This window comes from Manacus candei, unplaced genomic scaffold (genome assembly GCF_025592945.1).
Source record: "Manacus candei isolate 608988 ecotype Guabito, Panama unplaced genomic scaffold, ASM2559294v1 h1tg000233l, whole genome shotgun sequence".
NCBI lineage: Eukaryota > Metazoa > Chordata > Aves > Passeriformes > Pipridae > Manacus > Manacus candei.
Genome location: NW_026138281.1, coordinates 161,414 through 186,468, shown reverse-complemented (window position 1 = coordinate 186,468; position 25,055 = coordinate 161,414). Strand labels below are relative to the sequence as shown.

The following is a 25,055-nucleotide window of genomic DNA, read 5'->3' as shown; positions in this document are numbered from 1 at the left end:
GTCCTGGGAACGCCGGGGGGGGGTTCTGGGGACATGGGGGGGGGGCGGAGGGCTGTGGGACACGGTTTTGGGGATTTTGTGGGGTCCGTGGGGGGGTCCCAGAGCCGCTTTGGGGATTTCCCGGGACCTGTGGGGGGGGGGTCCTGGAGCCCATTGCCGGGGGGGCGGGGGTCTCTGGGGTCCCCTTGGGGGTCGCGGGAGTGTCCCGGGAGCTACGGGGGGGTCTTGAGCTCTCTGGAGGGGGTGTCCTGGGGCTCCCCTGGGTTCAGTGGGCTGTCCCAGACCCCCTTGGGGGTGGCCCAGCCTCCTTTGGGGTCTGTGCGGGGGTGTCCCAAAGCTTCTGTGGGGTCTCCTGGGACTGCCATGGGGTCTGTGGAGGGTCGCAGGACCTCCCTGGAGGTGTCCTGGGGTCCCCGTGGGGGTGTCCTGAGGCTGCTGTGGGTGTTCCTGGACGCCCCTGGGATCCGAGGTGCCCCCATGCCCCCCTGTGCCCCCCAGGGAGGTACATCCCCTCCACGCAGCGGCCGGATGGGACGTGGCGGAAGCAGCGGCGGGTGAAGGAGGGATACGTCCCCCAGGAGGAGGTGCCCGTGTGAGTGGGAGGGTCCCCGGGGTGGGGGGTGCTCTTGGGGCCGTGTCCCCCCTCCCAGGGCTGAGTTTGTGCCCCGCTGGGTCCCACCCAGGGCTTCACATGTGGTTGAGTCCCAGGGGCTGCATACACCCTCCCAGATCCTCATGGACCCCCTCCCAGATCCTCATGGACCCCTCCTGGATCCCCCCATCCCCTCACAGACCCTCCTGGAGCCCCACGGCCCCTCACAGATCCCTCATTGATCCCTTATGGACCTTCACAGGTCTCTCAAGAATCCCCCACAGCTCCTCCTGGACCCCCAGGAATCCCTCCCAGATCCCTCCTGGACCCTCCCAGATCCCTCCTGGATTCCCCACAGCCCCCTCGTGTCCCCCCACAGCCCCTCACTGATCCCTCCTGGACCCTCACAGACCCTCAGAATCCCCCCGGGATCCCCCACAGACCCCTCCTGGGCCACCCACAGAACGTTCCCCCAGGGATCCCTCCCAGATCCCTCCTGGCCCCCCCCGTGCCCCCCCACCCCCCTCACCCCGTCCCTCCGCCCGCAGGTACGAGAACAAGTACGTGAAGTTTTTCCGGAGCAAACCGGAGCTGCCGCCGGGGCTGAGCCCGGACACGGCCCCCGGCGCGGCCCCCCGGGCCCCCCCCCAGGGCCCCCCCCCCCGAGCAGGGGCTGTCCAAGGCCGCCCGCAGGAACCTCAAGCGCAAGGAGAAGCGGCGGCAGCAGCAGGAAAAGGCCCCGGAGCGGCCGCAGGACACGGACGGACTGAGCCCGGCGCTGGAAAAGCTGTCGCTGGCGGGGCCCGGCGGGACAGGAGGGGCCCCCCCGGCCCAGGGGGGCGACGGCGCCGGGAATCCCGAGGGGTTCCGAGCGCAGCCGCCGCATCAAGAGCCTGCGCAAGAAGCTGCGGCAGGTGGAGGAGCTGCGGCGGCGCCTCGAGGCTGGGGGGCTCCCCCAGCCCACCCAGGAGCAGCTGGAGAAGCTGGGGCCGAGGAAAGCGCTGGAGGACGAACTCAGGGGGCTCGAGTCGGACTCGTAGGGGGGGCTGGGGGGTCTCTGGGGGGTTGGGGAGGGGGGAGGGCAGGGCAGGACAGGACGGTTGTTCCCGGCGAGGACCCGGCAGCTCCTGGTTTTTAATTGGATCGATGTGGGTTTATGTGGGAGGGGGCCGTGCCCCCCCCCCCGCGCCCCCCCCGCTCTTCCCACCCCCCCGTTCTGTGTCACAGCCCCTCCCCCCCGTTTATTTCTCTTTTTCTCTCTTTTTTTCCTTTATTTTTAAAAATTGTGGAAGAATAAAAACTGCAGCACTGACCCGGCGTGGGGGGGTCGGGCCTGTCCGGGGGGATGGGACCCGGCCCTGGGCCCCCCGGGAGGGGATGGGGGAACTCGGGGGGCGGCTGGACCCTCCCCAGGGTGGGGGCTGTGTGGTCCTTTGGGGGTCAGACAGGTCTGGGGGGCCCCAGGGCTGGGTGAGGCCCCCACCCACGGTGGAGGTTAAGGCTTTTAGAACCCCCTTCTCCCCTCCAACGGAAGGAGAGGGGGCTGAGACCACGGTGGGTTCACAGTATTTGGGTAGGTCCTACAAAAATAAATGTGGGCCTTTGTTTTCAAGGGGGTCCCCGGGGGCTGGAGGGGTGGGGTGGGTGCACAGGGCTCTCCCCCCCCAACCAGGGACATCCCCCCCTCAGCCCTCGGGGGTCCCGCCCACCCCTGTGCCCTGAAGCTCCGTCCCCGCAGGCCACGCCCCCTGGTGGGCGAGGCACGAGGAACCTCATTTGCTTATTTAAAGGCGCAGGCACCGCTGCTGGGGGGGGTCCCCAAGGCACGTCGGAGGGGCTCAGAGGCGGTGTCGGGGCGGGGCGGCGATGTCGGGGGGTCCCGGCGGGGTACCGCTGTCCGGCTGCCGGTCCCGCAGGCTCCAGGTGGCGCTCGGGGGGTCTCGGGGGGTCCCCGGGGCTCGGGGTGTCCGTGCAGCGCTGGGCTGGGGGGGGCTGGCGGCGAGGGGGACCCCCGGGGGGGGCTTTGGGCTCCTTGTGCCGGAGGCGCTTCTGCCGCCGGCTGAGGACTGTGGGGAGGGGGCGAGTCCTGAGCCCTGGGCCCCCGAGCCCGGGACACCCCCTGACCCTGAGCCGGGGACACCCCCGACCCGGGGACACCCCCCATTTACCACCTCTCCCCGCCCTCCTCACCCTCACCTTCATCCTTCCCACCACCACCAGCATCCAGAGCCTCATCCCAATCCTTTCCCAGTCCCACCCTTTCCCTCCTCCCCGTCCCCATCGCCACCCCACCCTTATCCTCACCTTCATCCCCACCGGCACCCACAGCCCCGTCCCTTTCCCGTCCCGCCCTTCCCCCGTCCCCTCCCTCGCCCCGGGGGGTCCCTCACCGTGTCCCCTCGGTGCCCCTCGGGCCGTCACCTTCCACTGCAGCAGCACGGCGGTGACACTGAGCGCGGGCCACGCTCCGAGCAGCGCCCACCCGGGCCAGCAGAGCGGCCCCCCGGCGCCCCCCGCAGCCGGGCCAGCGCGAACCCCACCAGAGCCGCCCCCTCGGCGAAATAATCCGCGCAGACCACCAGGGCGGCCGCGCCCCCCACGCCCGTGCCCAGCACGGTGAGGGCGCGGGGCCAGCGCAGCGCGGACAGAGCCCCGAGCAGCGCCAGCCCCAGCGCCACCCCCGCGCCCACCCAGGGGCTGCCCGGGGGCTCCGCCGGGGCCAGCGCGGCCAGCGCGGCCGCGGCCACGAGCAGCCCCAGCAGCAGCCCCGTGGTGAAGAGCCCCACGCTGCGCAGCAGCGCCGTGAGGAGCCCGCAGAGCAGCCCGATGCCCAGCGCGATGCCCGCGCTCGCCTCCAGGCTCAGGGGGGACCCCAGCACGCGCTCCCGGTGGCACAGGAGGAAGATGACGGCGGAGCCGAAGAACAGCCCCGAGAGGAACATGACGGCCCTGAAGCAGCGGTAGCCTTGGGGGGGCGCGGGGGGGGTCAGTGGGGGCGGTGCTGGTCGGCACTGAGCAGTCCCTGGGGGTCCCCACAGAAACCTTGTGCCCCCCCGGTGTCCCCTGTGCCACCCCCTCTGCCCAGTTGTCCCCCAGTGGTCCCTGTGCCATCTCTTCTGCCCCCCAGATGTGCCCCCTGCCTCCCCAGGGCCCTCCCAGCCCCCCCAGCCATGCCCTCAGGGTCCCTGGGGCCCTTCTCAGGGGTCCCCCCGTGCTCCCCAGCCCCCCCACCATGCCCCCAGCCCTGCCCCCCTCGGGGTCCCCCGCGGTGTGCCCTCAGGACCCCCCCAGCCCCCCTGACAGTGTCCCGGGGTCCCCCCGAGCCCCCCAGCCGTGCCCCCCTCGGGGTTCCCTCAGTCCCCGCCCCAGGAGCCCCTCAGCCCCCCAGCCGTGCCCCCGGGGGTCCCCCCGTGCCCCCCTCACCGAAGCAGCCGCAGCCGAGGCCCAGGAGCGCCCCGAGGGCGCAGAGCGCAGCCGGGACGGGCTCGAGGGGTCCCCGGGGCCCGAGGGCACAGCGGGGCTCCGCGGGGGGGGCGCCGGGATCCATCGCCCCCCGGGCTCTGCGGGGGCGGGGGGGGTGAGCGACCCCTCCCCGCGACCCCCTCCTCCCCCCCCCGCCTCGTGTCCCCCTCCCCGCACCCACATCTGGCAGCGGCGCCGCGGGGGGGGCGGCACATCTGGAAGGGACTGGGCTGGGGGAACTGGGGGCGATGGGGGCACTGGGAGTGCGTGTTGGAGAATGGCAAACTGGGGGAACTGGGAGCGACGGGAGGGGTCCGTGGGAGTACCGGGAGTGCTGGGAGGGGGCACTGGGAGCGGTGGGAGCGCTGGGGCACTGGGAGTGGCACTGGGAGCGCTGTGGGACGGGGCTGGGGCACTGGGAGTGGGCACTGGGAGCGCTGTGGGACGGGGCTGGAGGGGCGGGGGGTGCCCAGGGAAGTCCCCGGCCGGGTTCCCATCCCCACTCGCTCCCCCCGCCCCTCCAGCCCCATCCGAGAGCTCTCCCAGCGCTCCCAGTGGTTCCACCGACTCCCGGGAGGGGGTCCCCGCTCGGGGGTCCCATCTCCGCTCGGTCCCCCCACCCGGGACTCACCGTCGCTGCCGTCGCGGGGGTCGCGGCGGGGCCGAGATGCGGCAGGGGCGGGACCGGGGGCGGTGAGGGACCGTCGCGGGGTCCCGCGCGGGGTCTGGCGGGGGCGGGGGCGGCAGTCGGGGGGTGAGCGTAGGGAAAGGACCCGATCCCGCGTGGGGTCAGTCCCGGGGAAGACAAAGGGAGGGGGTCGCACGGGGGGGCCCCGGCGGGGGCGGCGGTGCGGGAGGCGCGGAACCCCCCGCGGATACCGGGTAGCATCGCCCTTTTAAGATCGAAGATGCCCCTTTAAGGGGCGGGGCCGTAGGTACGGGGCGTGGCGATGTCCGTTTAAGGGGTGCGACCACACCCAACTTAGGGGCGTGTCTATGCCCGCCGAAGGGACGTTGTCACCCGGTTAATGATTGGCCGCACCTCTTTGGGGGCGTGGCCATCGCCATTTGGGGGCAGGCGGGGCGAAGCTCTCACGTGAGGCCCCTCCCCGGAAGTGGGCGTGGCCGGCGCGGCGGCGGGCGGAAAGCGGAAGTGCGGCCGTGAGGGGACCCGGGGGGGGGCGGCGGCGGCGACCCCCCCCCACCGCCGGTACCGGCGCGGTGAGTCCGAAATCCCCCAAATACAGCCCCAAACCCTCCCCCCACCGCCGGTACCGGCGCGGTGAGTCCGGGACCCCCCAAACTCCCCCCCGGTCCGTTTGCGGTTCCTTACAGGCCCAACTGGGGGTCCCAGGGCCGTTCGGGGGGCTCCCCGGAGCCCTTTCCGGAGGTTCTCGGGGCCCATCCGAGGGATCCTGGGATGGGTCGGGGTCTCTGGGGTCCTGCGGGGGGTCCCCGGGGGCCATTCGGGAGGTCCCGGGCCCATTTCGGGGGTCTCTGCCCCTCGCTGACCCCTCTGTCTCCCCCAGCCCCGGCAGGACCGGGATGGCCGTGACTTAACCCCGGGATGGAGCAGCCCCGGCCCCGGGACGCGGCCGAAGGAGGCTCCGGCCCCCCCCAGCGCCGCCTGGAACGGGACCTGCGGCCGCGCCGGGACCGCCCCCGGCCCGGGGGACGACGAGGAGGACGGAGGGGGCGGCGGCGACCCCAGGACCCGCTGCGGCTGCCGAGGACCCCCGGCCCCCGCCCCGACCCCCCGCGGGGGAGCCCCGGGCCGGGGCCTGCGGGCTCGGCTGCCGCCACCGGGGACCCCCCGACGGCGACGGGAGGGCGCGGAGGGCCCGGAGGCGGCCGAGGCACCGCGGGGCCCTCCGGGAGAACGAGGAGGATGAAGAGGAGGAGGAGGGCGGGGGGCTGCGGGGCTGGGGCCGGGGGTCGCTGCGGGCGGCCCGGGCGGGGGCCGGGCTGTGCCTGAGGCTGCTCGGGGCGCTCCTGGCGCTGCTGCTCCTCCTCCTCCTCCTCCTCCTTGGGGGGCTCCGGCTCTGCTGGCGCGGCCTCGCCGCTGGAGCCCACCGGGCCCGGGAGCTCCTGGGGGACCCCCGGCAGTGGCTGCGGGGCCGGAGGAGCCCCCCGGGGGTCCCCGCGGCGGGGGAGGAGGAGCTGGGGCGGCTGCTGGCCCTGGCCGAGGTGCCCGAGGAGGAGCTGAACCCCTTCCAGGTGCTGGGCGTGGAGCCCTCGGCGGCCGACGCCGAGCTCAGAAAGGCCTATCGGCGCCTGGCCGTGCTGGTGGGTGTGAGCTGGGGGGGCCCGGGGACCCCCACCCCGGCAGGCTCCTGAGGGTCCTTCCCCGCCCAGGTGCACCCCGACAAGAGCCCCCACCCGCGGGCAGAGGAGGCCTTCAAGGTGCTGCGGGCGGGCTGGGACCGGGTGAGCAGCCCCGAGCGGCGCCGGGACTACGAGACGTGAGTCGGGGGGCCCTGGGGGGGCTCTGGGGTCCCTGGGGGGGCTCTGGGACCCCAGTGGAGGGCTCTGACCCCCCATGCTTCCCGCAGGAAGAGGCTGGCCCAGAGCGAGCTGGCCCGGTCGGTGGGAGCCTTCCTGAGCCGGCTGCAGGAGGACCTGAGGGAGGCCATGAACGCCATGGCCTGCAGCCGCTGCGGGGGCCGCCACAGGTGGGGCTTCAGGGGGCTCGGGGGCAGCTCTGGGGGATGCTGTGTCCTGGGGGGCTCGGGGGCAGCACTGGGGGATGCTGTGTCCTGGGGGGCTCGGGGGCAGCTCTGGGGGATGCTGTATCCTGGGGGGCTCGGGGGCAGCACTGGGGGATGCTGTGTCCTGGGGATGTGGTGTTTCGGGGGTCTCGGGGTGCCGTGGTGCCTGGGGGGGCTCAGGGACTGGGGGAACAGGGCCAGCACTGGGGGATGTGGTGTTTCGGGGGTCTCAGGGTGCTGTGGTGCCCCGGGGGGCTCACGGTGCCGTCCCCCCCCGCAGGCGGTTCGAGCTGGACAGGGACCCCCAGCGTGCCCGGTACTGCGCTGAGTGCGGGGGGCTGCACCCGGCCGAGGAGGGGGACCTGTGGGCAGAGTCCCACCTGCTGGGGCTCAGGATCACCTACATGGCCCGCATGGATGGCCGGGTCTACGACATCACCGGTAGGGACGGGCACCCCTGGGGGGACGGGCACCCCACAGCCACGGGGGGACCCCACACCCACGGGGGGACCCCACACCCACGGGGGGCTGCCCCTGGCCCCAGACTGGGGGGTGACAGAGCCCCCAGACTCGGAGGGTTCTGCAGCCCCCAGACCCAGGGGGTTTCCCAGCCCCAGGGGTCCCACCCTCCGTGGCCCCCCCCGGAGTGCCTCCTGACGGGTGGTCTCTGTCTCTGTCCCCCCAGAGTGGGCTGGGTGCCAGCGTGTGGGCATCTCCCCGGACACCCACCGTGTCCCCTACCACCTGTCCTTCGGCGCCAGGGCGGCCCCCCCACCCGGGAGGCAGCGGTCAGTGCTGGGGGGCACCTGGGGGGTGACACCATGTCCCCGGGGGGCTTGGGGCGTGACACAATGCCCCGGGGGTCTCTGGTGCCGTCACAGCCTCTCTCTCAGGTGGTTTGACGTGCACAGGGATCCCCAGGCCCCCCCAACCCCCTCTGTTTCCCCTCCAGGACCACCCCCAAGGGCAGCCCCCCCACCCCCTCGGAACTCCAGGATTTCCTCACCCGCATCTTTCAGGCCCCGGCGGCCTCTGGGGGGCCCTTCCCGCCGCCCCCCACCCCCCCAGGGGCCGCGGCCCCGCCCGGGGGTCCCCCCAGGCCAGAGGGGGTTGCCCCCAGGGGGGACACGAAGCACAAGAGGAGGAAGAAGGTGCGGCGGCCACTCCCGCGCTGAGGGGCCCCAGGCCCCCCCAAAGGGCTTCTTTGAATAAAAAATCTATTTTTCTTTTTTTTTTTTTTTTTTTAAGAAAAGAAAGTGAGTGTTTTTTAACATGGGAGAGTTGTTTTAAAAAGGGAGGGTGGGGTGGGGATGTAGGCAAAGGAGCTGCAGGTTGGGAGGGAAGCAAAGCAGAGCTGGCGGCTGTTTTGGGGGCTCAGTCGGCCCCCGGGGAGCCGGGGCTGTTTTGGGGGCTCAGTCAGCTCTTGAGGAGCGGGGCTGTTTTGGGGGCTCACACCACCCCTAATAACCCAGGGGCCAATTTAAGTGTCATTTTAGGTGCTGGGCTGGCAGATACGGCACCTAGGGGAAGGGAGGGAGTGTGAGGGCCTGGGATGTTGATGGCCAATGACCTCGCGGCCGGGGGGTTTAGTTAATAGATAAACTCAGAATTAGCAAATAAATTAATAACGAATAATTAATAATACCCAGCTCCTCGCACGGCCGCGCTCCCATTGGTCCTTCTGCACGTCACTCAACTCCGCCGACCAATACCACGAGGGCGCAGCCGGGCGGAACTGGCCAATGGCAGGCTGCGCTTTTGCCTGGTCCATCGGGCGCGCTCGGCGCTGATTGGCCGGCCGGCGGCGGGGGCGGGGCCGGCGCGGCGGTGACAAGATGGCGGCGGAGCCGGTGGAGCTGCACAAACTGAAGGTGCCGCGGGGACCCGCGAGCGGGGCCGTTTGAGGGAGGGGACCGGTTTGAGCGCCCGCCGCCATGGAGGGCGGCCACACCCGCTCCCTCAGGGATTGGACCCTAGCGCAGGCCAGAACCCCTGAGGTCGGGGCTCCCCGAGGCCCCGCGTGGGAGTGCAGCCGCGTGGAAGAGACCCCAGGGGGGAGTACCGGGGATGGGGGTATCGGGGACGGTCCCTGGAGAGGGTTCTCCAGCTGGTTCCCCAAGAGGGTCCTGGGGAGGTTCCCCCAGTGGGTTCCTCAGGAGGGTCCCCAAGAGGTTCCCCCAGTTGATTCTCCTGGGAGGTCCCTCCAGGAGGGGCCCAGCGATGGTTCCCCGGTGGTTTTCCCCGGGAGGGGCCCCCAGGAGGGTCCCGGGGGGTTCCCTTGGTTGGTTCCCCCAGGACGATCCCAAAGAGATTCCCTGGGAGGGTTCCCCTGGAACGTTCCTTTCCATCCCTCAGCCCCGCTTTGATCCCTGTATTTAATCCCTGTGTTTCCCGACTCACGGAAGCTTTTCCCACCGCAGCTGGCAGAGCTGAAGCAGGAATGCCTGGCCAGGGGGCTGGAGGCCAAAGGCAACAAGCAGGACCTCATCAACCGGCTCCAGGCCTACCTGGAGGAGCACGGTGGGTGCTGGGGGCCCTTCCCGAATCCCTCGGAATTCCCGCCTGGATTCCTGTGTTCTCTGGGAATCCAGAGGTTCCCTGGGGTGTTTTGCTGCTCCAATGGCTGCGTTGTTTTGTCCTCCAGCTGAAGAAGAAGCCAACGAGGAGGATGTGCTGGCAGAGGAGATAGAGGTGGGTTGTTTTTCGGGATGATCCCGGGGGGATCCTGGTTTGCTGACCAGGAACAGGGCAACACCTGGGGCTGTGTGGAGTTTAAACCACTTTTGTTGACAATTTTGGTCCTAAACCAGCCAGTTTTGGTGCTGAGAGACAACTGAGATTGTCCAGAGGGTGGGATGGGGGATCCTGTCACTGGTGTGATCCCAGATTTTGGGATCCCTCGGGGTGGGGTCACTCCATGTCCAACAGGATTCACACCTGGGGGGTTTAAGGATATTTAAGGAAAAGTCTCCCAGTGGGTGCCCGTGGATCCCGTGGGATTGAGCCCTGTTCCTACCAGGGCCAGGAAATCCATCCTGGAAAAACACTTTGTGCTAAAACACCCTCAGGAAGTGACTCTTCCCACTGTCAGGCTCCTGACAGGAGGAGTTTTCCCTCTTTTCCCATGAAATAGTTGGTGAGAAGGAGAACGGGTGCTGCTGGAGCCCCTCCTGGTCATTCCCACTCTCCTGGCCATTCCCACTGTGTTCTGGGCTGGGAATGTCACCCTCAGGTCATTCCCAACCCCTTGTGTAGCCCAGACCTGCTGGGAAGGGATTTTGGGGCTTTGGAAAAGCACAGGGAGAGTTTCCAACCCCTCCTGGGATGCGGAACACGGGAATTCCTGGGAATGTTTGGGCTGAATCGGGGGGCTGTGCCTTGGGAATCCCCCAGGAAAGGTGGCTGGGAGGTTTTTATGGATTCTCCACGTTGGTTCCCAGGAGGAAGAGCCGAAGCCGGCGGAGCCGCCCGTGAAGGTGGAAGAGGCTCCGGTGAAATCCCCCGACGTGTAAATATTGGGATTGGGATCCGCCTGGGAAATCTGGGAGCACGGGGGACCCCGGGCTTCACCCGACCCCGGGGGCTGTGGGATGGAAGGGGGAGCAGATCCCACGTGTTGGGGCAGGACTGGGGATCCCGGGGGGGGTCTCCTGGGGGTGGGAAACGGGGGGGGTGGGTTGGAGATTCCGGGGGGTGGGAGATTCCTTCAGTTAACATTCCGTGGGGTTTGATCCTTTGGGTGTAGATTCCTGAGGGTTGAGAGATTCCTCAAGTCTTGATCCTTGGGTTTGAGATCCCTCACGTTTCAGTGGAGAGCCAGGAGAAGGGGGAATGGCTTCCCACTGGGAAAGGGGAGAATTGAGTGGGATATTGGGACGAAATTCCTCCCTGTGAGGGTGAGGAGGCCCTGGAACGGATTTCCCAGAGAAGCTGTGGCTGCCCCGTCCCTGGAATTGTCCCTGGCCGGGTTGGTCAGGACTTGGAGCCGCCAGGGCAGGTGGGAAGTGTGGCTGCCCATGGAATGAGGAGCTTTGCTGCCCATGGAATGAGGAGCTTTCAGCTCATTCCCATCCGGAATCCCTGGGAGGCTCCTCGGGATCTCCTGGGCAGGAGGGGGCGTCCTGGGGCCGTTCCAGCTCCATCCCAGCCCTGCTCCCATCCCATCCCAGGCGTTCCCAGCCCGGCTCCGGGGCAGAATTGCTTCCTGGGGAAGTGCCATTAAGCCATTAGGACCTTTCAGGGCATAAAATGGGGAACCTGTGCCGGGGTTGGGAACAAAGGCCGCTCATTTTCCTTAACGAGCCTGGCGTTCCCACTGTTTTATGGGAGCTGTTTGGGGGAGGAGGAGCTGCTCCTTCCCTCCTGGGACCTTCCCAACTTTGGCTCTTCCTCCTTTGTTTCCCCCCTCAAGGCCCAGCTGTGTTTTGGGAGCGCAAGCCCCGGAATCCCCCCCTTCCAATCCCCCCCTTCCACCCCTTCTGTTATATTTGAAAGGGGGGGGGGGGATGTTTGGGAATGTGCCCAGGGAGCAGGGAATGTGCCCAGGGAGCAGGGAATGTGCCTGGGGCTGCCCCATGAACTAGAACACAACAACCCTTTGTGTTCCAGGGCCATAAAGGAATAAAACTCCCCAGGGATTCGAGGCTTTGGGCTTCCCACAGGACCTGGAGGAGCCTTGAGCTGGGCCAGGGGTTATTCCTGGAGTTCCAGTGCCCAATCCATCCTTTTCTCAGTTCCAGTGCCAATCCCTCTGGTTTTGGGGTCCCCAGGGAGTGGTTTGTCCTGCCTTCAGCAGTTCATGATCCCCCCAGTCCTGCAGGGAATGAGAGTGTGGCTGCTCCTGCTGTGATCCCACCTCACTCCCAAGGGAATTCAGGGATGCTGCAACTCCTTTGCTGGGGGATGTTTCGTGCCCCAGATGCTCCCAAAACCTTGGTTAGAAGTTTCCCAGGCCTCATCCTTCCCTTTGGCATCAACGTTGGGCTCCAAATTTGGGGAAGATCCACAAACCTGGCTCGTGGTTCCCATTCCCACACAGACCCTTGGTTGTGTTGGGAATGTGTGGCCAGGAGGAGATTCCCAGGCCCTTTCCCACCAGGACATGTCTCTGGAACCCACAGGAGCTGCTCTCACTGGTTTCTCTCTTTCCCAACACCCCCAGGATCACGGAGAAGAAGGTGGTGAAGATCACATCTGAGATATCCCAGATGGAGGTGAGATTCCTGCTGCTGCATCCGAGGGGATTCCCCTTGCCCCTTCCTTCTGGGGGCTGCTGAGGCAGGATCAGTGTTTCCAAGGGAAAGCTGCTTTATTTCTGTGGGTTGGTTTTGCATTTCCCGTTCCTGGGAGTGTCCCAGGCCGGGTTGGAGCCCCCTGGGATGGTGGGAGGTGTCCCTGCCCGTGGCAGGGGGTGGATGGGATGAGCTTTCCTGTCCCTCCTGAGCCATTCTGTGATTCCCTGATGTCCTTTGCCCCCCTCTCCCTGTGTTTGTGCTCCCTGAAAACCCTCAGTGCCGCCGATTCCTCTGGGAAAGCTCTGAGTTTCAGGAATCTGCTTGTGCTTCTCTAATCCCCCCTTAATTTCGTTGGCTCCTGAGGCAGAAATCCCTGTGAAAACACGGTTCCTGCTGTTTGCAGCCACTCCAGGGTTTAATCTGCTGTTTGGGACACGCTGATTTCCACAGCAACGGGAGCGATGGCGCAGGAGGGGGATTGTGACCTTGGAGAGGCAGGAACAGGGCCCGGGGGGCTGGGGCAGATCCTGGAGGGAACTGCTGCAGCTCGTCCTCCTGCTCTTTGTTTTTCCCAAATTCTGCAGGATTTCTCCCAGAAAATCCCCTCTTTCTTCAGTGGTTGTTTAGTGTGAGTTTGGTGGGTCTCGACCAAGTGCTGTTGGGGTGGTTTTGAGGGCAAAGGGAGTTATTTAGAGGTGTAAATGTATGTATTTCCATAAACACAGGTGAGCAAGGGAGACAAATCCCTGGGGCAAATAATTGGGAATTGGGAGCACAGCCTGGAATTCTGTCATTTGCTGTGGATCTGGGAGGGCGTGAGGGGCTTCCCAGTGCCAGAGGGGAAGGTTGGGTGGAATATCAGGAAAGAATTCCTCAGGTATCCTTCAGGATGCATAAAGGGATAAGGAAACAAGGTTTGACCCGAGTGGTGCCTTTTTCCACCTCTGTTTTCCCTCCTCTGCCGAGTTCCAGCTCCTCAGTCCCGGGAGGGGCCCAAGTGCTGCTCCCAGTCCAGCTTTTCCAAACATTTATGTTTTGGAGCAGATGTTTATGATGCTCCTCGCTGTGCCCTTGGCTCCGCTCAGTGTTTCCATTAAATATTCCATGTTTTTGTAACCTCCAAAACACCCCACGCAGCGTAAGAATCAGATATTAATCATTTCCCGGGGGCTTTTGGGGGGATTTAAGTCCTTGGAAGTGCAAACCTTTGCATTCCTGATGATCCCAGGGTTTTCCCTCTGCTCTGAGCCAGAGAGTGGCCGAGTTGTAGCTGGAATTCACCTGGAATTTCTCCACTGGTGGCAAAGTGCTCATGGATGGGGCCTGGCTCCCGGGAAGGGGCTTGTTCCAAAGAAACAAATTCTCTGGAAAAAACACCTCCATCATTTTTTTTTTTGAGCACATTTCCTTGGATTTTTGCTCGGGGGAAGGGAGGGAGGTGCTGGCCCCTGGAGCTGGTGGTACCTCCAGGAGGGATGTCGGCTGTTCCCAGCCAGGAGCCCCTTCCCTGGCTCAGGAATTCCTTGGGATGCCATCCCAAAATTGTCACCTGTCTCTGCTCCCTGCTCCTGTTTCCTCCCTGAGTGATGAGGGACCTTTTCCATTGGGTTTTCCTGGAGTTTGGGGTCGGGGGTGTCCGGAGCCCGTCGGTCGCACGAGGTGCCAGCGGCTCCTTCTCCCTCGGGTCCAGGGGGGAGTTTTCCCTTCCCGTGGCTGTTGGGATCTGCCACTGCACTGCCCCACCTGCCAGCCCTCCTGCCCCCTCCCAACCTGCCCTGTCCCTGTCCCTGTCCCTTTCCCAGCGGATGCAGAAACGGGCCGAGCGTTTCAACGTCCCCGTCAGCCTCGAGAGCAAGAAGGCGGCTCGGGCAGCACGGTGAGGGGGCTGGGGAGTGAGGGGGGCCTGGGGGAATGAGGGGGGCTGGGGGGAGTGAGGGGGGCTGGGGGAGTGAGGGGGGCTGGGGGGAGTGAGGGGGGCTGGGGGAGTGAGGGGGGCAGTGAGGGGGGGACTGGAATGGATTTCCCATCCCTGGGAGTGACCTGGGATAGTGAGAGGCAGAGCTGGATGGACTTTAAGCTCCCAACCCAACCCACTCCATGATTCTTCCCTGGGAGAAGCCTCTCCAGGGGCCTCTGTGTGCAGGGGTGGGACAACAACCCTGGAAGGGTCTGGAAAACCAGGGGGAGAACAGGTTTGCTGGAGGGTTTGGGATTTGGGTTTGGAGAAGGTGGGAGCTGCTGCAGGAATTCCACAGGCTGGGAATGTTCCAGCTCATCCTGCCCCCAGACCAGGGAGAACCCTTGGAAGGGGAGTTCTCCAGGGCTGGACATTCCCATCAGTGACTCCCCCTTGTTCACCCTCCACAGGTTTGGTTTGGCCACAGCTCCCACGAAAGGTGAGGGGCAGCAGAACCAACCCCTGGAATGACCTTCCTGCAAATATTTACTCCTTGTAGGGGGGGGGGAAAGGCTGGTGGGACAACCCTTGTTTTCTCTTTTCCTGGAGCTCCAGGTGGGAATTGTGGAGTTGGAATCCTGTGGAATCAGGAGGAAAAGGGCACGGGTTGTCATTTGGGGGTTGGATTTTCCCAGTGTCTCTCACTCCAAGCCCAACTGGGAGGCACAGCCGGGTTTTCCTTGGCATTCCTTGGTCCTTCCAAACATCTGTGGCTTCCTAAAATGCCACATTCCACTCCTGGAGCTGCTGGAGAGGTGGGATGGGGGTGGGTTTGAGGGTGGAGGAGCTGCTTTGAAGGTGAAAATGGAATTGGGAGTGAGCAGGGATGGAAAGTGGGAAGAATGGGGTGGGAATTCTCATCTCCTTGGAGATAAAATCCTACTCCAGTGCTGTTCCCTAACTGGGAATTCTCTCTCTTCCCTCTTCTCTCAGGCCTCTCTGCAGACAGCAAACCCACGGTAAGAAAAGCTTCATTCCACTGGAATTTTGGGTGGGAACACGATCCAAGTGGTTCCTGCAGGAGGGGGGGTTGTGGTTCCCCTGTGCAGGGCTCTGCCAGGGAAGGTTTGTCCTAAAAATCTGGGCTCCTTAGGGGTGATTTATTTAGGGATAACAGTGCCCAGTATCTCTGGGAAACCTTGGGAAGCCGCTGGGTTTGGAAGGGGGTGGTGCAGCTTCCCAACCCTGGGGCAGCCCGGGAGCAGAGCTGGTTTTCAGGAGTCCTGGCAGTTTTCCCAGAGGCCCTTAATTGTCCATGTGAGGATGAGGCTGATCCCTGTCCCTGAAACCCGAGGGACGGGGATGGAAAAAACAAACCACGGAAATTGTTTCCTGCTTCTTGTAGATAAACATGGATAAACTAAAGGAAAGGGCTCAGAGGTTTGGGTTGAATGTCTCCTCACTCTCCAAAAAGGTAAGGACATTCCAGGACACTCTTCCCACCTCGGGGTTATCCCAGTGCTCCAATCCCACCATCCCTGTCTGAGGTTTTACATCCCGTTCCCGAGCCCTGTCAACACCATTTCCCTCCCCTTCCCCTCTGTTTGTTTGTGCTGGGACTCCACGTGGTTTTCCAGGAGTTACAGCTCCCGAGGGTTTGGAATTTTAAGGTTGTTCATCCAGTTTTAAGTGGGAAGAGCCCCAATGATCCAGGGGGTTCAGCTCCCACCGTGTCCATGCAGGTCCCTGCCTGGCAGGAGCCAGGTCAGCCCAGACCTGGAGCTCTGGAGAGAAGGTTCCAGTGGGAAGTAACCCTTGGAAGTACAACAGATGTATTGGGATGGATTTGGCCTCGGAGCTGTTGGTTTTTCCAGGGAGAAATGGGCACAAACTTCTGAGCTCCTTGTACTGGACCTTGTAGGATCTGCTGGAGGGGCAGGGGACGGAGCTGGGGGATGGATTTGGGATCTGTGCCCAGCTCAGGAATGGAGCTGGGGTCTGTGTCCAGCTCCAGGGTGGGATTTGAGGGAGCTGAGTGTACTGGGAATGGAAAACAACTGGAGCCATAATTCCATGATTTTCCTTTCCCTGGCTGCAAGTTTTCCATGTCCCATCCCAGTGCTGTGGCCACGGGAAGTGCCAGGAGCCTCAGGAATGACCCTGGTTGGACCCCAGCGTGTCCCTTCCGTGGAAAAGTCCCAACTGCCTGTGCTGGGACAGGTTAATTTTTACCCCTCGTGGCTTCAGCTGAATTCTGCTTTAATTCCAGTTGACAAGAACATGTTTTCCATGGAGCAGACCCTGGCCTGGATCAGCCGGGGGGGACCAGGGCTCAGTGGAGCAGCAGAAAGTCTCTGTGTGTCCAAACCAGCAAATGAGGCAGAGAAAACAATTCCTTTAATTGTTTGGCTTCCAGGAGCTCGGAGCAGCAGCCTGAGGAGGAATATCCTTCTCCTGGATAATCCCTGTGCCTGCAACCTTTCCAAACCACCCCTGGCAGCCTGGGCCAGGAGCTGTTTTGGCCCCCAAGGAAGCCAAGGGTGGTGATGGGGGGGGATGCTGGCAGAGGAAAGGGAAAAGGATTGGTGGGATGTTCCAGGAGACCAGTTCCTGTGGATCAGAGAGGTGGGATTGGCCTCAGTGGAGGGTTTGTTGTTGGGAAATTCTGATTTCTGGCACTTTGCAGAGGTGGCTCTGCCCTTGTAGGAAAGGCCCCGTTGGGACAGGTGGAGGAGCAGCAGCAGCTCCCCTTTGGCCTCCCCCTCATCCCCCTTTCCCTCAGGATGATCCATCCAGGCTCTTCCCTCTCCCCAGAGCCCTTCCAGGCCTCCCCTCCCTGTGTCACTTCCCAAACAAGGGTTTGGGGCACTCCTGGGCTCCAGGAGAGCTCTGGGAGTGGCCAGGACTCCTTCCCGGCCTCCCTGACCTCCCTCTCCCACTCAGCTGGTCCTTCCTTGGGCCCCGCTGGGAAACAGGACTTGGCTTTTGTCTGGAACACAAATACATCCCCCCTCCCCCTCTATTATGGTTCCATCAATGATGTCATTATGTCCCATTCAGGGGCTCCTGGACCCGTTGGCTGCAGGAATTTGGAGGAGAATGGCAGGGCCTGCTCCTGCTCCAGCCCTTCCCCAGCCTGGGGGAACAAACCCACCTTCCCTTCCCTGGGGGAGAAACGAAAATAGCCCGAAAATTCCCCTGTGGAAAGTGGGGAGGGAGCACAGGGGATCCCTCCTTCCCAAACTCCTGCAGTTCTGGGAGGAATCCCCTCCTTCCCAAATTCCTGGAGTTCTGGGAGGAATCCCCTCCTTCCCAAATTCCTGGAGTTCTGGGAGGAATCCCCTCCTTCCCAGCAATTCCTTTTAATTCCCAGCTTCAGCTGCTCCTTCTGTTCTCGGGACACTCGATGGTTTCACTTCCCTTGTCCCTGGGATGTTGCTCCCAGTGGTTTTTGTGGGATGTTGCTCCGAGTGGTTTCTGGGGGATGTTCTGACTCCCTGATTTTCACTCAACCATCCCAAATCTGTTTCCAAAGTGTGCTCCCTGTTTTTGGGGTGGATGTGGGAATCCATCCCTGCCTGGTGGGAGAACCCACCCAGAAGGTCCCGTGACCTCCAGTTTGCCCAGTTCCACAGTTCCCAGGTCACAGGGGACTCTCCTCCAATCCTTCCCCTTCCTGAGCTGGGAATTTGGGACTGGGAGAGCCTCAAACACGGGAATGACGTTGGAGGTGCCTTGGGGGTGCGAAGAGATGAAAAGCCCCTTTTGCCTCCTGGAATTGGCCTCGTTCCTGAGGCATCATTTGCCTCATCCCTGACGTGGGAGGGCAGGAATTCCTTCCCATGTGCTCTTAGCACATGGATGTGACTTTCTGCTCCTCCTCCTCCCCCCAGTCCCCTTTGGAGCGAGCACAAACTCCCAACTGTGACAGCCAGGAGGGCTTTCCATGGGAAAACCTCTGGGACAGGCTGGGAGCTGGTTCATGGGAAGAGAAGGTTCCATGGATGCCTTAGAGCCCCTTCCAGTGCCTGAAGGGGCTCCAGGAGAGCTGGAGAGGGACTTGGGACAAGACGTGGAGTGGCAGGACGATGGGGAACAGCTTCCCACTGTAAACCAGGACATTTGGGTGGGATTTGGGGAAGGGATTCCTCCCTGTGAGGGTGGTGAGATGCTGGCACAGTGTAAAGAAAGAACTAGAGCTGGATGTTCTGCCTTCCCACCCTGTCTTCCAAGTTTCTTTGGGAGACAGGATGAGGAATGAGCTTGTGGTTGCCCGTTTCCTGTGTCAGAAAACCTTCCTGGGACAGTTATCTGTGTTTGATGTTTCTGAGCTGATCCAAAGCCTTTGGAGCCGCTTTTGTCGGAGCTGGGCTGTCCCAGATCCAGGGCTGAGGGTCCTTGGGACACTGGGGGGACTTGGTTGTCTGTTCCTGCTGCTCATCCAGGCGGAATCCTCGTGTTATTTGGGGGAGAGGCCGTGCCTGGCTCGGTCCTGCTGCCACCAGCCCCAGATCTGGGCTGGAATCCCAAATCCTTGGAGCTGGAGGAGCTGTGGGAGGAAAGGGGCAGCTTGGAATGAGCGACTGGAGCCGGAGAAGTGGCTCATCCCACATTTATCGTGGAACCAGGTCGTTCATCCCCTGGGAGGGGCCAGGCAGCAGCCTGGGGCCACCAGCCTTGGAGACAGGAGGGTCCCCTTGGTGCCTGGAGCTCTGGGATTCAGGTTGGACACCCAGGCCAGGAGGGAGCCCTTGGAGAGGGGGCAGATCCCGAGGCAGATTCCTGTGGCACTGGAATGTCGTTGCCACCAGCAGGCCTGGGATCCTCCCCTGAAATCAGGGCTCAAAATGAACACTTTGGGATCAAATGCAGCACAAATCCGTGGACAGAGTTGAGTGACTTGTTGGGATTCCCAATCCTGGGGATCCCGTTCCCAGATCCCAGGGAAGGCTTTGTCTCCAAGGCTTGGAATTCCTCTTGAAACTTTTTTTCCCTCTTCTTCCCATTCTTTTAGAGAAGTGGGAGAGCAAAGGGAACAAAAATTGGAACAGGGAGCTTGGAAAATGGATGTGAGGGGCTGCCAGCGGGGTCAGCTTTCCCTGGATTTGGCAGGGCCGGGATTGATGGATGTGGCCGGGGGGGCTCGGGGTCATTTTCCTCAGCTGGATTTCAGCACCCCATGAATCAAGCCCTGGCAGGGGAACAGCTTGGGCTGGAGGGGAGTTCAGCGGGCGCGTGGAGGGGGGTCAGGGAACGGGATCGTTATCCCGGGATTGATTTAGGGAAGGGGCCTCCCGAGAAATAAATCACCGGGATCCTGGGGCTGGGGGGAGGAAGGCACGGAATGTTGTGGTGCCAAAGTGGATCTGGGGACCCCCTGCTCAGGGAATGGAACCCCCTGGGAGTGGGGGTGGGATCTGGGAGCTGTTCCTTTGGATGTCACCAGAGGGTTTAATCCAAGGAGGAAGTGGAGGGTGTGGAGCAGCTCTGCTGGGAACTGGGGGGGTCATGGAGAAGGGAAGGCTCCAGGGAGCCCCTTCCAGTGCCTAAAGGGGCTCCAGGAGAACTGGAGAGGGACTTGGGACAAGGGATGGAGGGACAGGACACGGGGAACGACTTCCCACTGTCAGAGGGCAGGGTTAGATGGGATTCTGGGAAGGAATTCCTCCCTGTGAGGGCGATGGGGCCCTGGAATGCATTTCCCAGAGAAACTGTGGCTACCCCATCCCTGGAAGTGTCCACGGTCAAGTTGGAGCAGCCTGGGCTAGTGGAAGGTGTTCCTGCCCCAGACAGGTGGAATGGGATGAGGAGGGATGGGAGGAACACTCCTGGGAATTCCCAGACAGTGAACCCCATCCCTTCCCTGTGCAGAGCGAGGAGGACGAGAAGCTGAAGAAGAGGAAGGAGCGGTTTGGGATCGTCACGAGTTCGGCCGGGGCTGGAGCCACAGAGGACACAGAGGTAAAGAACCCTCCTGCCAGGGGATGGGGAGCAGGGAGGGGAGCAGGGAGAGTCCTGAGACCTCTGAGATCCAGGGACCCCTCAGGGCCTCGGGGGCTGAGCCCCGACCGAGGGCTGTGCTCCCCCACCACCTCCCCTTCCCCCGCCTCCCAGCCCGGGGGGCTTTTCCAAGGAAAAGGGTTTCCCAAGGGAGAGGTTTCAGTCAATGCCCACCTCAAATCCAAGCACAAGCACAGATTTCTGCTCCCAGATGTCCCTGCTTGGCCCAGGGCTGGGGGAGCCCTGGGAAGTCAGTGGGAGCCGATTCTCCGGGAAGGAGAAGGGGGCACAGGCAGCCCCTGTGGACCCCACGGGATGGGGTTTCCATGGATCCATGCTGGGAACAGGCTGCTCCAGAGCTCTCTGAGCCTCCTCCCCTGGCAGGACATCACAGATGCTTCCAGAAGGAGCATCCCACCCTGATCCCCCTCCCCTCCCTGGGGCTGATCCTTGTCCTCGTCACTCCCTGGGCCCCGGCAGCTCCTGGACCCTCTGCTATTGTTGCTCTTCATCCATAAATCCCGGGAGGCTGCAGGATATAATGAGGATTGGGATGCTGACCCTGTTTCCAGTGCTTTGTTGTGGCCTCAGCGGTTCTGGCCCATCTTTTAAATTTATCACCTCCTCGGGGCAATTTTGGTCCCTTTTATTGTGCTTTGACGCTTCTCCTTCAAGTAATTCCAACCCCGGGCTCCAGCCTGGAATGATTTGAAGGTGGCTCCTGCCTGAAGCAGGTGGGCAGTGCCCTGCACACCTAAATGCCACCAAAACATGGGATTTGGGGACCCTCTCTGAGGACAAAGGGACCCCCCCAGGGTGGGGGGTGCTGGGTGAGCACACCAGGATTTGGGTACAGCTAAACCAGGCAGCTCCAGTTTGCCTCGTGTGAGAAATTGTGGTCCCCTCCAGGTGGGATTTCGGGGCTGTTTTTCAGGGCTGAGTGGTTTTGGGGGGTTTCTTCCCCGGGGGGTGAAGCAGGAGCTCCGTTCCCGGCGGGGCAGGGGGAGCGTGAGGCTTTTCCGTCGGGTCACCCGGAGACTGTGCTGGAACAAAAAGGGCTTTTTACTGTCATTGTGTGCACTCAAATGCACCTTTCCCTGGAGATCCTGGGCTGGGGGCTTCTGCTGCCCCCCGGGCTATTTATCCTGCTAAAAATTAAGATTTATACGCCCCTCGTGGAGCGGCTTAAAGGGGAATCGGCCGCGTATTTAATGTGTCCCTCTCACCTTCCCCATGAATAGAGCAGAGTTCACCCTTTGCCCTTTTCCATTTCCCACCTCCCCACTCCCTGCCAGCGTTTCAGGCCCCTGAAGTCACCATTGTTCCTGGCTCAGCCCCTTTTGTGGCTCCTTCCCACTGTATTCCGGGCACTGTATGTTCCTGTTCCTGGGTTTGGGGATCTCTCTGGGGTTTGGGGCTCTTTGTGGGTTGGGTCCCTCTGTTTTGAGGCTCTTTTTTCATTTGGGGCTCTGTGTTTTGGGGCTCTTTTTGTCATTTGGGTCTCTCAGTTCTTGGGCTCTTTGTGGTTTGGGTCTCTCTGTTTTGGGGCTCTTTGTGTTGGGAAAAACTCCATCTCTCCCTCTCTGTGGGAGCAGGATTTGGAGTCTCCGCTTCCCAACTGTGTTCCCCAGGCTGGATTTTGAACCAGTTATCCCTCAGGTTCTTTATGAGATTTTAAATAACTCATTTATTGGATTTATTAATTTTCCTTGTCATTCCCTTTCCAGGCAAAGAAGAGGAAAAGAGCAGAACGGTTTGGGATCGTGTGAGGCCGTCCTGGAGCTCCTGCCGTGGGTTCCTCCTCCTCCTCCTCCTGCTCCTCCCTCCCCACTTCCCACTCCCACACTTTTCCAAAGGTTTTAGTGACAGTACACAGGGAATTCCCCTGGAGTTGGATGATTGTGCTACTTACATTTGATGGTTTTTTTTCAAATGGCCAAGTTTAGAAATGAGGAAAAACGGAGCAAAAAGAAGCAGCTGGTTTTGGTGCCACCCCAGCCCCACATTCCAGGGGTTTCCCAGTGTTTGGGGGGTCACAGCAGCAGCTCCTGATCCTTCCCAGTGCTCCAGGAATCCCTGTGGCCATGGCACAGCTGGGACAAGGACAGGCCCCACTCCCCCGAGGGGACAATGACACAAGTCCTGCTCAGTCTCTGCTGCCTCTGACAATGTCAGGGAAGGATTTTCCCAAATCCATCCTCACATCTTTCCCAGAATGTGGTGGCCCAGGGCATTCCCACAACCTTCCCTGCAGGAGCTGCCAGAGGCAGAATTGCCCATGAACCCCAGATCAGGTGATTTCTCCCCAAACCAGGAGCGTTGCCCTGGGATCCCTGTGTTGGACGTGGATGTTCCTGGAGGATGTGCAGGAATGTGGCTCTTCCCGCTGCCACAACATCCCATTTTTGGTGAAATTATGGAAAAATCCATGGCCAAAACACACCAAAGGTGCTGCTGGTGAAGCCTTTCTGGCTCCCTCAGCTTTGGCACCTTGGATTTGGGGGATTCAGGGAGCAGCTCCCAGGGGGAAGCTCAGGATCCCCAATCCCATGGGATTGGCAGGGGGTGCCCAGGCCCCCTTCCCCTTCTCCTTCCCAGAGAATCAACTCCTGCTGCCTTCCCAGAGCTCCCAGAGCAGGAATGTGTCTGTAAGCAGGAATGTCTGCTTGGATTTCAGGTGGGCATTGACCGAAACCCTTCCCCTGGTGAAGACTCGACGTCCCAGGATTGTTGTTCCCCCGGGATCCTCAGCCCGGAGCGCTGGGGAGGCCGTTGGGAGCAGCAGGGACGTCCCACCCCGGGCATTCCAGGGCTCCCACCCCAGTAACAAGCAATAGTTCTACTTTTTGTAACGTGGAAAGTCTTCAAAACGGCTTCTGTTCCCTGAGCGTTTCGAGGCCTCCGGGAAATCCCTGGGATGTTCCTTCCCTTCCCCAAAGGGAGCTGAAAGCCACAGGATCCAGGTGGTGCCACAGGATCCAGGTGGTGCCACAGGATCCAGGTGACACCACAGGATCCAGGTGACACCCTGTGTCCTTGGCTGAGCCCCAGCTCTGTTGCTCCTCCCCGTTCCCTGTGCTCCCGTTATCCCAGTGTTTTGGTCCATGTTTGGGATTTCTCCTCTGTTTTCTGTTTGCCTCGTGGTTCCCCCGCTGGTTGTTGGCTCGGAAGGGTTTGTGGTGCCAGGGCAGGGAAGGGTTTGTGGTGCCAGGGCAGAGGTTCCCTCCTCGCTTTCATAATAAAACTCCTTCTCCAAGGCACTCCTGGGCTCCTGGGTTGGGACTGGGGCTGGAGCTGTGCAGGAACCCCCCAAAATTCCCGTCCTTACCCGGGGCTGGGTATCCCTGGCATTACCCAGGATGTTCCATGGCCAAATTCCTGTCCCTCTGGCCTCCAGATGTGGATCTCCTCCCTCTCCGGAGCAGGGAATGGGGACACGGATGTCACCCAGGGCAGGGCTGTTCCCCTCCCCTCCTCACCGGGATTTTGGGGCCAGGTCCTCGTGGAGCTCCAGGGGAAGCACAGACTCCTCTGGATTCGGGTCACTGGTGGGTGAGGGGACACTGGTGGTGGCACTGCCCCTCTCCAGGACTCCGGGTCCCACCAACTCCGCTCTGGCACAAGGACCAGGGCACAGGAGGGTCCCTGTCCTGTTCCTGCCCTGCCCTGGTCTCTCTGCTCGGAGGGTCCTGCTGACATTTCTCCTCCTGGTGTCCGTCCCTCTCCCTCCTCGGGGATGAGTTTTCTGCGGCGGCGGCACCAAATTTGGGATGGGCTCCTCCCCGTCCCTGCGGATCCGGGGCCGCTCCCCGTCCCTGCGGGGCCGCATCTTCACTGAGCGGCCCCGGGCTTCAAACACCCCCCGAGCCGGGGGCTCCTTGTGACTAATTTGGGCTGAATAGGGGAAGAAGAAAAGCCGCGGGCGCACAATGGGCGGGGGAAATTCGTGTGGGAAAGGCAGGGAAAGAAAGGAAGGGCCGGGGCTGCGGGCGCCGTGGGACCGCGCGGGAGCGGGGCCCAAATGCGGCGTGAAGTCACTTGTCAGAGCCCCCGGGGACAGCCCGGGGGGCTCCGGAGGAGCAGGGGGGGGTTGCACAAAGGGGTGAGGGGCTCTGGTGCCAGCGGCCCCTCCTTCCCCTGCACCGGCTGCGGATCCCCCGACCTCAAATCCGGCCTCAAATCCCACTGCCCTCCACTCCCACTGCCCTCCACTCCCACTGGCCTTGTCTTGTCTCCCACTGGTCTCATCTCCTTGAGGTGACCAAGGATTGCCCCTCCTTGGCTGGTGGCTCCTGTCCCATGGGACAGGGATGTCCCAGGAGCCAGAGCGTGGCTGGAGCTGATCCATCCCCTTGGATCCTTGGATCCTTCTGTTGCCCTGCCATAGAGGAGGAGGAGGCTCCATCAGGGATGTGCTCACTGGAGGACAGGGAATGAGGACACCTCAAATCCTACTTGTGAGACACCCAGAGCTCAGGAGGGCCTGGGGGTCTTTGGGATGGCATCAAACCCTGTCCCTGATGTAGGTTGGGCATTGCCAGGGCACCGAGCCAGCTGGATCCCAGGATGTTCTGGGGACCTTTGGGATGACCTTGATGCAGGTTGGGGACTGAACCACCCAGACCCTGGGATGGTCTGGGGACCTTTGGGATGGCACCAAACTCCACCCCAGCTGTAGGTTGGAGACTGACCCACCCAGATCCTGGGACCACTCAGGAACCTCGGGGATGGCACCAAACCCCATCCCTGCCACGGGTTGGGGACGGACCCGCCGGGTCCCCGGGGAGCCCCGTGCTGGTGCCAGCGCTGCCCTCGGGCCGTGGGGGGCCTGGCCCGTGCCCAGCTCCCCCGGATAATCCCGCGGCCCCGGCAGGGCCGGTGGAGCCGGGCCAAACCCCCGCTGGTGGTTTAATTACTGTGAATGTCGCGGGCGGCCGGTCCTGTCAGCGGCGGAGGGGCAGGTCCGGGGGGCCGGGGGGCCGCCGTGGGTGGTCGCCCGGATGTCCCCGTTCCTAATTTGTCCCCCTCCAGCCCTGCCCTTGGTCTCCGAATTAGGTCACGGGGGCCGGGGGGAGCAGGGATGTGGGGGTGCAGCCCCCGGGCGGCCTCGGGGGAGACGTGACCAGAACAAAAGCGAGCGCTCGTTAAACTCTTGACATCGC

At 62.8% G+C, this 25,055-nt stretch overlaps 4 protein-coding genes across 5 annotated transcripts; 3 read left to right on the top strand and 1 right to left on the bottom strand.

Annotated features, from left to right (window-relative positions):
• Nucleotides 1-201: 201 nt before the first annotated feature.
• PYM1 (PYM homolog 1, exon junction complex associated factor) lies at nt 202-1,722 on the top strand (the record flags this gene model as incomplete). The annotated part of the gene is given in 4 exon segments (XM_051774862.1): nt 202-592; nt 1,141-1,213; nt 1,215-1,457; nt 1,459-1,722. Coding segments are annotated over 4 exon segments (881 nt in total), but the record flags the coding sequence as incomplete, so codon positions are not given.
• A 65-nt stretch (nt 1,723-1,787) lies between these two features.
• LOC127464533 (transmembrane protein 198-like) lies at nt 1,788-5,540 on the bottom strand. Its single transcript, XM_051774861.1, is given in 6 exon segments — nt 1,788-2,658; nt 2,983-3,105; nt 3,108-3,557; nt 4,016-4,152; nt 4,686-4,779; nt 5,330-5,540. Coding segments are annotated over 6 exon segments (1,473 nt in total). The 3' UTR covers nt 1,788-2,200.
• A 74-nt stretch (nt 5,541-5,614) lies between these two features.
• On the top strand, nt 5,615-7,995 carry DNAJC14 (DnaJ heat shock protein family (Hsp40) member C14; the record flags this gene model as incomplete). The annotated part of the gene is made up of 6 exons (XM_051774860.1): nt 5,615-6,340; nt 6,410-6,516; nt 6,607-6,726; nt 7,043-7,203; nt 7,448-7,550; nt 7,715-7,995. Coding segments are annotated over 6 exons (1,440 nt in total), but the record flags the coding sequence as incomplete, so codon positions are not given.
• Nucleotides 7,996-8,528: 533 nt separating this feature from the next.
• On the top strand, nt 8,529-23,153 carry SARNP (SAP domain containing ribonucleoprotein). 2 transcript variants are annotated; one of them, XM_051774890.1, is made up of 12 exons: nt 8,529-8,633; nt 9,183-9,282; nt 9,407-9,453; nt 10,203-10,270; nt 11,924-11,975; nt 13,799-13,872; nt 14,364-14,392; nt 14,887-14,912; nt 15,299-15,367; nt 19,765-19,854; nt 21,621-21,683; nt 22,571-23,153. In XM_051774890.1, exons 1-11 carry the CDS (start codon nt 8,598-8,600, stop codon nt 21,660-21,662), a joined length of 633 nt encoding a protein of 210 aa, XP_051630850.1. In that variant the 5' UTR covers nt 8,529-8,597; the 3' UTR covers nt 21,663-21,683; nt 22,571-23,153. The 2 variants fall into 2 exon arrangements, with proteins under 2 accessions (XP_051630850.1, XP_051630848.1); XM_051774888.1 differs by lacking the exon at nt 8,529-8,633 and adding an exon at nt 8,650-8,759.
• Nucleotides 23,154-25,055: the final 1,902 nt, after the last annotated feature.

Coding starts and splice junctions, on each gene's coding strand:
- SARNP (XM_051774888.1), top strand. CDS start 8,697: ATGGAGGGCGGCCACACCCGCTCCCTCAGGGATTGGACCCTAGCGCAG. Junction 9,283..9,406: donor GGCCTACCTGGAGGAGCACG/GTGGGTGCTGGG, acceptor TTTGTCCTCCAG/CTGAAGAAGAAGCCAACGAG. Junction 11,976..13,798: donor CTGAGATATCCCAGATGGAG/GTGAGATTCCTG, acceptor TCCCTTTCCCAG/CGGATGCAGAAACGGGCCGA.